Source organism: Dreissena polymorpha, chromosome 2 (assembly GCF_020536995.1).
Source record: "Dreissena polymorpha isolate Duluth1 chromosome 2, UMN_Dpol_1.0, whole genome shotgun sequence".
Taxonomy (NCBI): domain Eukaryota; kingdom Metazoa; phylum Mollusca; class Bivalvia; order Myida; family Dreissenidae; genus Dreissena; species Dreissena polymorpha.
This window is the reverse complement of record NC_068356.1, coordinates 39,626,805-39,639,457: the sequence shown is the minus strand read 5'-3', so window position 1 is coordinate 39,639,457 and position 12,653 is coordinate 39,626,805. Positions and strand designations below refer to the sequence as shown.

Genomic DNA, 12,653 nt, shown 5'->3' with positions numbered 1-12,653 from the left:
CCTTATAGACTCTCATAGCAAGGTCTATAGGCCCGTATATACTCACATAGCAAGGTCAGTAGGCCCGTATAGACTCACATAGCAAGGTCTATAGGCCCGTATATACTCACATAGCAAGGTCAGTAGGCCCGTATAGACTCACATAGCAAGGTCAGTAGGCCCGTATAGACTCACATAACAAGGTCAGTAGGCCCGTATAGACTCACATAGCAAGGTCAGTAGGCCCGTATAGACTTATAGCAAGGTCAGTAGGCCCGTATAGACTCACATAACAAGGTCAGTAGGCCCGTATAGACTCTTATGGCAAGGTCAGAAGGCCCGTATAGACTCACATAACAAGGTCAGTAGGCCCGTATAGACTCTTATGGCAAGGTCAGAAGGCCCGTATAGACTCACATAACAAGGTCAGTAGGCCCGTATAGACTCTTATGGCAAGGTCAGAAGGCCCGTATAGACTCACATAACAAGGTCAGTAGGCCCGTATAGACTCTTATGGCAAGGTCAGAAGGCCCGTAAAGACTCACATAACAAGGTCAGTAGGCCTGTAAAGACTCACATAGCAAGGTCTGTATTATTCAGTCAATAAAAATTCGCTTTTTTATTTTTACCATTTTTCACAATGGTGATCTGGTAAAATATCACTTGGCACTTTAACTGGTTTAACCTGTTGCATCACTTCTAAATACCTTCTCTAGCTAAGGAGTAGTATGGGTCACAACCACAAGTAACATGTCCAAAACATTATGCAGTTTTTTCCCGAGCCTATCTGCATCCGAATGTTTGTGTTTGCTATCAAGTTGTTCCCGGTTTTGTTAAAAAGCCCTGGTATGGAAGGAATATTGTTTGTGATTGCCTTGTTTATTTGTTCATTATATGCACATATACAAGGATTTTACATGAAACTGACTCCTGCTTTTTATGATAGCATTTTGAAATTTGCTCACTTTAGTGTTCTGCAAATAATCTGCCTTGACTCCTGCAAATAATCTGCCTTGACTCCTGCAAATAATCTGCCTTGACTCCTGCAAATAATCTGCCTTGACTCCTGCAAATAATCTGCCTTGACTCCTTCAAATAATTTGCCTTGACTCCTGCAAATAATCTGCCTTGACTCCTGCAAATAATCTGCGTTGACTCCTGCAAATAATCTGCCTTGACTCCTTCAAATAATCTGCCTTGACTCAGAGCTCCAGATAAGGGTCATATTTTCGTAATTACGAATTATTTTCAAGTCCGTTACGTATTTATTTTAAAATCTTGTCGTACCATTAAGAATTACAAAATCAAGTTAGGAATATTATTTTTACATCGGTTCGTATCGATTTTTATTGAGTTATTTTCGCGTATTGAAGATCTTTGCGGTGCTTATATAGAATGGTTATCGGGTTTGTTTAACAAAGCGCATTTTTTTCAATAAAAGCGGCATATACAGTCTATCTGTCAAAAAACAAAGGCGGCGCCCAGAGAACGTCCTAAAAAACTGCAAAGCGTCCAAAAACAGGCTTTTAACATATTGTACGCAAAGAGAGCCGAAGTAAAATATTTAGAAAGACAATATAGAAAAGATCTTATACGATGTTGTATGTTCAGCAGCCAACACAGTCGGAAAAGCTAAACAAAAACGCGACACGACTGGTCCAAACTTAAACACAAAAAAAAACATTGAACGTGTGGAAGGGACAAGTCCCGTGGCTAATCGTTGAAAATATTGAAGGGGAGACCCGTTTTAATTGTGAAATATGTAAAAATTCATCTAAGGCATGCAATCTGAGCACAGTTTGGGCATGTGAAGGTATTTGAAAAATAAAATTGTATAATACTGAAAAGACGCTGTTGAACTCGTATAAATAAAGTTGCTAGTATGTTTATTTTGATTTTTTTTTGCATGGAAATAACCATTATGAATATTTTTAGGTCATTTAGAAAAAATAAGAATTATTTTCCAAAACTTAGTAGTAAAGTTAAGAATAAAATTTCAGAGTTAAGAATTCTTTTTGAAAATCTGGTAGTAATTTAAGAATTTCACAAAACCTTATCTGGAGCTCTGCCTTGACTCCTGCAAATAATCTGCCTTGACTCCCTCAAATAATCTGCCTTGACTCCTGCAAATAATCTGCCTTGACTCATGCAAATAATCTGCCATGACTCCTGCAAATAATCTGCCTTGACTCCTGCAAATAATAATAATCTGCCTTGACTCCTGCAAATAATCTGCCTTGACTTCTGAAATAATCTGCCTTGACTCCTGCAATAATCTGCCTTGACTTCTGAAATAATCTGCCTTGACTCCTGCAAATAATCTGCCTTGACTTCTGAAATAATCTGCCTTGACTCCTGCAAATAATCTGCCTTGACCATTGAAATAATCTGCCTTGACTCCTGCAAATAATCTGCCTTGACTCCTTCAAATAATCTGCCTTGACTCCTTCAAATAATCTGCCTTGACTCCTGCAAATAATCTGCCTTGACTCCTGCAAATAATCTGCCATGACTCCTGCAAATAATCTGCCTTGACTCCTTCAAATAATCTGCCTTGACTCCTGCAAATAATCTGCCTTGACTTCTGAAATAATCTGCCTTGACTTCTGCAAATAATCTGCCTTGACTCCTGCAAATAATCTGCCTTGACTCCTGCAAATAATCTGCCTTGACTCCTGCAAATAATCTGCCTTGACTCCTGCAAATAATCTGCCTTGACTCCTGCAAATAATCTGCCTTGACTCCTGCAAATAATCTGCCTTGACTTCTTAAATAATCTGCCTTGACTCCTGCAAATAATCTGCCTTGACTTCTGAAATTATCTGCCTTTACTCCTGCAAATAATCTGCCTTGACTCCTGCGAAGAATCTGCCTTGACTTCTTCAAATAATCTTCCTTGACTTCTGAAAATAATGTGCCTTGACTCCTGCAAATACTCTGCCTTGACTCCTGCAAATCATCTGCCTTGACTCCTGCAAATAATCTGCCTTGACTCCTGCAAATAATCTGCCTTGACATCTGCCATTAATCTGCCTTGACTCCGTCAAATAATCTGCCTTGACTCCTCCAAATAATCTGCCTTGACTCCTGCAAATAATCTGCATTGATTTCTGCAAATAATCTGCCATGACTCCTGCAAATAATTTGTCTTGACTCCTTCAAAAAATTTGTCTTGACTCCTGCAAATAATCTGCCTTGACTCCTACGAAGAATCTGCCTTGACTTCTTCAAATAATCTTCCTTGACTTCTGAAAATAATGTGCATTGACTCCTGCAAATACTCTGCCTTGACTCCTGCAAATCATCTGCCTTGACTCCTGCAAATAATCTGCCTTGACTCCTGCAAATAATCTGCCTTGACTCCTGCAAATCATCTGCCTTGACTCCTGCAAATAATCTGCCTTGACTCCTGCAAATAATCTGCCTTGACTCCTGCAAATAAACTTCCTTGACTTCTGCCATTTATCTGCCTTGACTCCCTCAAATAATCTGCCTTGACTCCTCCAAATAATCTGCCTTGACACCTGCAAATAATCTGCCTTGACTCCTCCAAATAATCTGCCTTGACTCCTGCAAATAATCTGCCATGACTCCTGCAAATAATCTGCCTTGACTCCTGCAAATAATAATAATCTGCCTTGACTCCTGCAAATAATCTGCCTTGACTTCTGAAATAATCTGCCTTGACTCCTGCAATAATCTGCCTTGACTTCTGAAATAATCTGCCTTGACTCCTGCAAATAATCTGCCTTGACTTCTGAAATAATCTGCCTTGACTCCTGCAAATAATCTGCCTTGACCATTGAAATAATCTGCATTGACTCCTGCAAATAATCTGCCTTGACTCCTTCAAATAATCTGCCTTGACTCCTTCAAATAATCTGCCTTGACTCCTGCAAATAATCTGCCTTGACTCCTGCAAATAATCTGCCATGACTCCTGCAAATAATCTGCCTTGACTCCTTCAAATAATCTGCATTGACTCCTTTAAATAATCTGCCTTGACTCCTGCAAATAATCTGCCTTGACTTCTGCAAATAATCTGCCTTGACTCCTGCAAATAATCTGCCTTGACTCCTGCAAATAATCTGCCTTGACTTTTGAAATAATCTGCCTTGACTCCTGCAAATAATCTGCCTTGACTTCTGAAATAGTCTGCCTTGACTCCTGCAAATAATCTGCCATGACTCCTGCAAATAATCTGCCTTGACTCCTGCAAATAATCTGCCTTGACTCCTGCAAATAATCTGCCTTGACTTCTAAAGTAATCTGCCTTGACTCCTGCAAATAATCTGCCTTGACTCCTGCAAATAATCTGCCTTGACTTCTAAAATAATCTGCCTTGACTCCTGCAAATAATCTGCCTTGTCTTCTGAAATAATCTGCCTTTACTCCTGCAAATAATCTGCCTTGACTCCTGCGAAGAATCTGCCTTGACTTCTTCAAATAATCTTCCTTGACTTCTGAAATTAATGTGCCTTGACTCCTGCAAATACTCTGCCTTGACTCCTGCAAATCATCTGCATTGACTCCTGCAAATAATCTGCCTTGACTCCTGCAAATAATCTGCCTTGACATCTGCCATTAATCTGCCTTGACTCCCTCAAATAATCTGCCTTGACTCCTCCAAATAATCTGCCTTGACTCCTGCAAATAATCTGCATTGATTTCTGAAAATAATCTGCCATGACTCCTGCAAATAATTTGTCTTGACTCCTTCAAAAGATTTGTCTTGACTCCTGCAAATAATCTGCCTTGACTCCTACCAAGAATCTGCCTTGACTTCTTCAAATAATCTTCCTTGACTTCTGAAAATAATGTGCATTGACTCCTGCAAATACTCTGCCTTGACTCCTGCAAATCATCTGCCTTGACTCCTGCAAATAATCTGCCTTGACTCCTGCAAATAATCTGCCTTGACTCCTGCAAATAAACTTCCTTGACTTCTGCCATTAATCTGCCTTGACTCCCTCAAATAATCTGCCTTGACTCCTCCAAATAATCTGCCTTGACACCTGCAAATAATCTGCATTGACTCCTTCAAATAATCTGCCATGACTCCTGCAAATAATCTGCCTTGACTTCTGCCATTAATCTGCCTTGACTCCTGCAAATAATCTTCCTTGACTTCTGCCATTAATCTGCCTTGACTCCTGCAAATAATTGCATTGACTTCTGCCATTAATCTGCCTTGACTCCCTCAAATACTCTGCATTGACTTCTGCAAATAATCTGCCATGACTCCTGCAAATAATTTGTCTTGACTCCTTCCAAAAAATTTTCTTGACTCCTGCAAATAATCTGCCTTGACTCCTTCAAATAATTTGTCTTGACTCCTTCAAATAATTCTTGACTCCTTCAAATAATTTTTGACTCCTTTAAATAATCTGTCTTGCATCATTTTGACGCAAATCCAACTAAGAAGCATACTCCACAATATTTTATATTATCATATAATTTCTGTTTTGCAATATATTTCACTTCAAATTACGCGAAAGAACAATTGCAGACCATTTAACATATATGCAAAACCAAATAATTGACTTCAGTATTTTTACCCCTGAAAATTTCAAGCATGAGGTATTTGACTCCTGGTTTTCTAATCTATTGAAATCTCTGATGTATTTGGAAAAAATATTTATTAAATATAAAAGTAAGTTTCTGTTGAGATAAAAAATAATTAACTATTTTCATGTGCTTGTTCAGATTCTGTATGCAAAGGACACTGACCAGCGAAGTACGACATTTGAGAAGTCTTTACTGATGGGATACGACTACCAGCGACGTACGAAGGCCCTTATTCTACGATCAGCCGTCCTGAAAAACCAGATCAATGTCAAGGTCAGCTCCAGTGTTGTCCAGGCCAACTTGTGTAGCTCCAGTGTTGTCCAGGCCAACTTGTGTAGCTCCAGTGTTGTCCAGGCCAACTTGTGTAGCTCCAGTGTTGTCCAGGCCAACTTGTGTAGCTCCAGTGTTGTCCAGGCCAACTTGTGTTATTTGACAAAAGATTAAATGTCTTTTTCTTTTCTTTTTTACTAAAAAGAACCCCTTATTTTACTCTGGTTTCCTACTCATTAGTATTGTAAACCATTGTTTATTGATTGATAAACATCAATAAGTTAAACGTTTTCATTCATCTCCATGGTCTGTTTCAAGAGCCCGCCTCGTGAGGGTGGTCAGGGTGTGGAGATGTCAATCGCCCCGGGCAACGCCTCCTCAGCCCGGAACTGAGTGGACCCTGTCAAACAAGGACTTGTCTTTCACATCTACCCTGCAGTCCACACAACTCCAGCAGACATCTTTACCCCAGCCACTGCTGTAGGGGAAAATATTGGAACATGTGAATATCGTTCTTGAGATGCTTAATGTATTTGCACAAAGTGCCATTGCAGATTAGCCTGTGCATTCTGCACAGGCTAATCAGGGATATCACTTTCTGCTTTTATAAAAGTTTTTCCATAAAAGGAAGTTTCTTCTAAATGAAATCCTGTTTAAGTGAAAGGTGTCTTCCCTGATTGGTCTGTGCAAACTTCACAGGCTAATCTGTTATAACACTTTACGCAAATGCATTAAGCATAGTTTTCCCAGAACGAGGCTCATTTGTTTTATTCTTGGATTTTTGTGCATCACATGTGATATGAAAAGTAAAACGTGCTATTGAACATTCAGTGATAACTTTGCATGAGGTTGTGTTGTCAATGGTGATGAAGGTTTGACAAATATAAACATAATATACCTTATAATATCATTAAGATTGCAGTATGCTGAAACTGATTTAGGGCAATTGTCCAGCAACAAGCCAGTGTGTATGCATTTCTCCATGTATCATGGCTTCAGATTAACAGACACATTACTGTGTACATACCCGAGTCGTTAATGTACCATATGTGTTATCAGCAATGTGTTTGCACATCTGTTTTTAAATATTTTTTCTAAAAATCTCTGCCCATTGATGAGCTGTATATCTAATTGGAGATCCAAGTATTTAATTTCTTGCTTCATGTCAATTAAGTCAGTGACAAAAGGATTTTGGTGAAATAAGTTGTTGTCTGTTTATGTTACTTACGTTATGCCTAAGCCACACTTTATTGAGCTACTCTGTCATGTTCCCTTAACAGTCGATCCATAATGGGGTAAATGAACCACACTTTCTTGAGCTACTCTCTCATGTTCCTTTAACAGTCAATTCATAATGGGGTAAATGAACCGCACACTGAGAAATCCAGGTTTAATGCATGTGTGTAAATGGTCATTCCAGATTAACTAAAGCAGTCTGCAAAGGCTAATCAGGGACGACACTCCACAGTTATTGAATTTTTCATTTGAAGAAGGGGGAAAATATCATTGCTGATTAGCCTGTGAAAACTGCATAGTCTAATTTGTGACAAAAGGTTACGCACATGCATTAAGCACTTTTTTCCTTAAGCGCATGGGTTGGTTCAAAGCCTGGTGTAAGCTTAAGAAACATCCTTGAATTTTTGTAATTCCTATATAATATTTTTTTTATTTATAAAATTCATAATAAAAAATCACTTTCTTACTTCCATAAAGCTGTTTCTCAAAGACTATGAAAGTGGTTTCTCAATGTTCAGCTCTTATTTGCTAGTTAATAACTTACACAACAAAACTATATGCGATATATATTATCTTCTGTAATTCTTGTTTGTATGGTTATGAAATGTTTGAGGGATGTTACACTAGTTGGTGTGTACATGCATTCATTTATATTTTTATGATGCAAGAAAATGATTAAAAATGTACTGCTCACACTCCTGAGTTGCTCACTGTCTTTATCCACATTTGATGTTAAATTGGATTTAGAAATCATTTAGTACTCATGTTTTTATTATGCCCCTCTTTAAAGAAGGCGGGTCATATCGGTGGCATTATCCGTCTCTACATCTATGTCTAATTTTGTGGACTACGAAACAAAATATATGCTTGACAAATACCCGGTTTTTTAATAAAATACATAGAAATTAATCAGAAATACAAGACTGAAAATGTAATCTTACATAAACAAAGCTTATTAATAACCATCTGCAACCAGAATGCCATACTTGTGCTGGTCGAATGTAAGTTAATAGCGTAATAAGAGTCCAAAAATGACGTCAAACTGTCATTCTTTGATGCAATTACGTCATTGTATGAACGTTAATTACTGACGTCAAAAATCACGTCGTTGCCTACCCACATAAGAGAACAGTCTCCACGAGGAACTCGGTTCAGTCGTCTCCGAAAATAAATTAAAAAAATCCCAAGTGGATTTATGTCGACAGAAAAGGTAATAAAGTGCGTTCAATGCAATACATATATTGACGTTACGGTAATGAACACTACTTTTTTGATAAATACTCAGCCACATAACTCATTTTTATCTTCGAATAAGACTACTGCAGTATTTGCAATTAATAACTCATTATGCTCAGCATATTTTCCTAGCACATGTACTTTGCAAAAAGTGCTGGATATCTAAAATACAACTGTACTCATTATTCGCATGTACCGTATGTGCTAAGAGCATCAAACACCGAGGACATCGTATATAAACTTGCACACACACACAAACACGACCATTCCCCGCCCAATGGTAAAAATGGTGATGTAATTCAAGTAAGATAATTTCCTCATGTAGTAAAAAAATCAATTATGCAAAATAAGTATCTTTTTTCCAAAGCATCTCCAGACATTAAGGTTTGTAGATAGGCAGTGCCGAATCGGCATCGTTGACGCCCAAACGCGGTGAAACATTTGGGGCCCGCATCAAATACCGTGGGCATCGTTATAAACTTGCGCACACACAACCAGGACCATTTCCCGCCCAATGGTAAAAATTATGATGTAAGATGATTTCCTCAATCAGTATAAAAAGCCATTATGCAAAATAAAAGTCACGTGTTTCCAAAGCATCGCCAGACATTAAGGTTTTTAGATAGGCAGTGCCGGATAAGCTTCGTGGAGGCCCACACGCGGTGAAACTTGAGGCCCATCCCATCCAGCTCCTAGTCGGTCTGGTGTCTACAAAAACGCCAGTGTCCGGTCGTTTAAATAAGCATACCAGTGCCAACGCTGTCAACACACAACATAGACAGTGTCCTTTAAATTTTATAAGTATAAAATAATTTTATAATACTGTAACTCAATCACGAAATTGCAATTACTAGATCAAGAATTTAAGAAAGAAATCACTGTAGTCTGTTAATTCACGGTCCCATTGGCTCTTAAAAGTCGCGGGGCCCATGGGCAGTTGCCTACTCTGCCTAATAGGTAATCCGAGACTCTAGATAAGCCAAACTTGTTATGGTTTACATTTTCCGGTTCTCAATAAGATACGACATTGCACTGACTTGCAGAAATCTTCAAAATCGTTATCTAAAATAATCCAAAAATAATCGAAACCTTAAACGGGAATACCAACAAGAATGTTTTGGGTTGGGCACAAAAATCATGCCGGGCGGGTCAGTGGAAACAAACCACTTTTAACGCCTTATGACTACATATGACGCTCAAATTGTGTTCGCCAAATTCACCTGATTGTCGATATTCATGTCTCCTATTGCAGTGCCATGAGTCTACCGGGCGGTGAGAAGGCGGTGCCCCTATCCCCCGCATCCCGACCCCCTCGGCGGTACAGCGCCTCGGCCACGCCCTCCTGCTCACACACGCCGCCCTCTGATATCGGTGCGTATCATTGGTAGCCACTTCGAGTCATTCAGCCTAGTTATGGGTAATCTGTGACTGGTGCATGTGCGTAAAGTGTCGTAACATATAAGCCTTGCAGTCCGCACAGGCTAAATAGGGAATTAAGTCACTTTCCGACTTAACTGGATTTGTTTATGTAAGAATAGACTTCCTTTGAATAAAAAATAAAATACTGCGGAAAGATTCGTCCCAGATTAGCCTTTGCGCACTTCAAAACGTAATTTGGCTCGACACTTTACGCACATGCTTTAAGTACATTTGTCATAGTACGAAGCTCTGTACAGCCTCGCTATTAATTAATGCAATTTTGTTTTATAACTGTACACTACATTCAATAAAAATGGTTGTATGTAACAAATCAAAAATACCACATATTAGGAAATCAGATTAATTAATGTTTCTTTTTAAGGAAACTGTGATATCTACTTGAGGGTGATTGCCTCGTTAATCGTGAGACTTGATAAACAAAGCGCTATCCATGTGTATAACAATACCTGAATTATTTGATTGTACGGGTATAATCCGTATCTTTGAATGTGACAGATTAAGAATTTGTAACGCGGTTATTCATGTTCATGCACATAAATAGCGTAATGCATGGTCTCTGTTCCTTATCACGGTGTACTTTAAATAATATATATTTTCTGGTAAAACTGGGCGTAATGCATGTGCATAAAGTGTCCTCCCAGATTAGACAGTACAGTCCGCATATGCTTGTCATAGACGACACTTTCATCCTAAACTGATATTTTCGCCCAAACTGGAAAATACCATAAAAGTGGAAAGACAGTTTACGCATGTACATTTAGCCCTTTTCCCGAGGCTCTGTAAAGTCTCGTTGTAACTGCAATTTTGTCGAAGGCATATATACTAAATAATTTTAATTCGCTATGAACGGTTGTTTTCAACAATGAAAAATCGCAAATGTCGGCTTTTCATTTTCATCTACCAGTAACGCTTATTACGTAACACACGGTCGCTGTCCCTTACTGTGGTTTCCTGTACTTTTTATTTTAAGACTTCGTTAACTTGGTAAGTCAACTGGACACACTGGAACTTCCTTCGAAACGACAGAATAACAATTGCAAACGAAAACGAAAGTCCAACCAAAGCGTTAGGTTTGATGTGCCAGATGATGTCACGGAGAAAAAGAAAACATCCAAACGACGAAGGTACAGCCCTCTGCCGTTCTCGAGGACGAGCTTTTTTACAACATCGGCGGAATTTGACGCCCAAACAGTGCACATAACTAAAGAAACGCATGAAGTTGAGGACGAGATTGGGCATCTGACTGAGACAGGTCTACAGGCATTGAAAGTGACGGTTTATGAAACCGATGTGGAGGGTGTAAACACTGATGTTAAATATGCCGACACTGGAATACCTTGTGAACCACTTGACCGAAACAACAATTATGGACCATCGGCAAAATACACAAGGAAAAAACAAGGGACACGAAAGTGTATGTCGGACACAGCTCTCCTAAACGCTAAACGGCTGGTAAAGAAGGGGCAAATGGTTTCTAAAAAGATATCTTTACGAAAACCTCGGCATCTGACAAAGAGGCGTGGAAAACCACGTGAAAGAAGATACTCGTTACATGCGCAAGGCGACGGTCACCATGGCAACATACATAAAACTAAGAGACCAATAATTAGAAGAAAATGTATACATGTATCATGCAGAAGAACAAAAAGCTCAAAAATACTTATACCAAAGAACAAAACCGAGAAACGCAAGAGAATTGTAAAGCTCACGTATCAAGCTAAGCGTTCACTTATTAAAAACAAAGCATACACTCTGGTTAATAAAACTGTCGCAGAAAAGAAAATGATATTTAACATGTCAATGGAACAGTTATGGAAGGAATACAAGACAGCCAAATGCTCGAGGTTCGGCGATAGCTTCTTTTCTACAACGACTCACTCCGAGTCGGCTAAACGGACGCTGAAAAATATGTGGAAAGATTACCAGAAACTCAGACAGAAGAAAAGGAAATGCAAAATCACACCGATTAAGAGACGCGGTGATCCCTTTGAACTGAGTGAAGTTCTGCGGATTGACCTGTTGAAGTACCTCACTTTTAAAAAGGCAGACGAAGACAAACAAAGATGCTGTTCTAAGCATTGCTGGAAGTCGTGGGTGGAAGTCGACGGGACTTACATCCGCGAGGAATATGGCGATGTAGATGATTAGATACACAATACTACATATGTTCTTTTATCACTACATACCAAAGCTATTAATTGGATTTTTTATGTAAAATACATTTGCTTTGTTATCGATAATGCTGATTTGTGTTGTTGACAATTTATTCATATTAAGTTTAAAACAAAGGCAATTAAAATAATTATTTACGTATTTATGCTCTGGTTTGAGGCACGTCACTATTAAGTGGTATGTTCGTCCCCAGCACCTTTCCTTGCTAACAATAATATAAACCTCGGTCTGTGAAAACTGGACTTAATGCATGTGCGTAAAGGGACGACAATTTCCTCTTGAACAGTATTATCGCTAAGATGATACTTTATTGAAACGAAAAATACAATAAAGCGGAAAGTGACATCCCTGATTAGCCTGTACGGACTGCACAGGCTGAATAGGACGACACATTACGCGCATGCTTCTAGCCTCCTTTTCCCAAAGCGCAGCTTACTTATTTTGCCAGATATTGTCGCTCTTTTTACATCATGGTCATGGTCTCAAATGCATACTTCGGTCGGATTTGGTTGATGAAAGCGTTCATCCGTTTGTATAGCCATCTTTAATTGTATTAAAGGGCCGTGCTCTGTGAAACGGGGGTTTAATGCATGTGCGTAAATGTCGTCCCATATTAGCCTGTGCAGTCCGCACAGGCTAATCAGGGAAGACACTTTCCGCCTAAACTGAATTTTTGCTAAGAGACTTTCTTTAAACGAAAAATATAAAAGATGAAAGTTTCGTCCCTGATAAACATGTACGGACTGCACAGG

At 39.0% G+C, this 12,653-nt stretch overlaps 2 protein-coding genes across 3 annotated transcripts in view; both read left to right on the top strand.

The window, feature by feature from the left end:
- The window catches only part of LOC127866677 (COP9 signalosome complex subunit 1-like), a 42,273-nt gene extending 34,525 nt beyond the window's left edge, over positions 1-7,748 (top strand). The window contains exons 12-13 of the mRNA XM_052407416.1: positions 5,686-5,820; positions 6,136-7,748. Of these exons, the coding sequence (XP_052263376.1) occupies positions 5,686-5,820; positions 6,136-6,210 (210 nt within the window). The 3' untranslated portion in view covers positions 6,211-7,748. The remainder of the gene's footprint in view (positions 1-5,685; positions 5,821-6,135) is intronic.
- Positions 7,749-8,123: 375 nt separating this feature from the next.
- Positions 8,124-12,042, top strand: LOC127866680 (uncharacterized). Of its 2 annotated transcripts, none has more exons than XM_052407419.1 (3): positions 8,124-8,263; positions 9,542-9,660; positions 10,700-12,042. In XM_052407419.1, exons 2-3 carry the CDS (start codon positions 9,546-9,548, stop codon positions 11,875-11,877), a joined length of 1,293 nt encoding a protein of 430 aa, XP_052263379.1. In that variant the 5' UTR covers positions 8,124-8,263; positions 9,542-9,545; the 3' UTR covers positions 11,878-12,042. The 2 variants fall into 2 exon arrangements, with proteins under 2 accessions (XP_052263379.1, XP_052263380.1); XM_052407420.1 differs by having other exon boundaries at positions 9,542-9,706.
- The last annotated feature ends 611 nt before the right edge of the window (positions 12,043-12,653 follow it).

Coding starts and splice junctions, on each gene's coding strand:
- LOC127866680 (XM_052407419.1), top strand. CDS start 9,546: ATGAGTCTACCGGGCGGTGAGAAGGCGGTGCCCCTATCCCCCGCATCC. Junction 9,661..10,699: donor CACGCCGCCCTCTGATATCG/GTGCGTATCATT, acceptor TTTTATTTTAAG/ACTTCGTTAACTTGGTAAGT.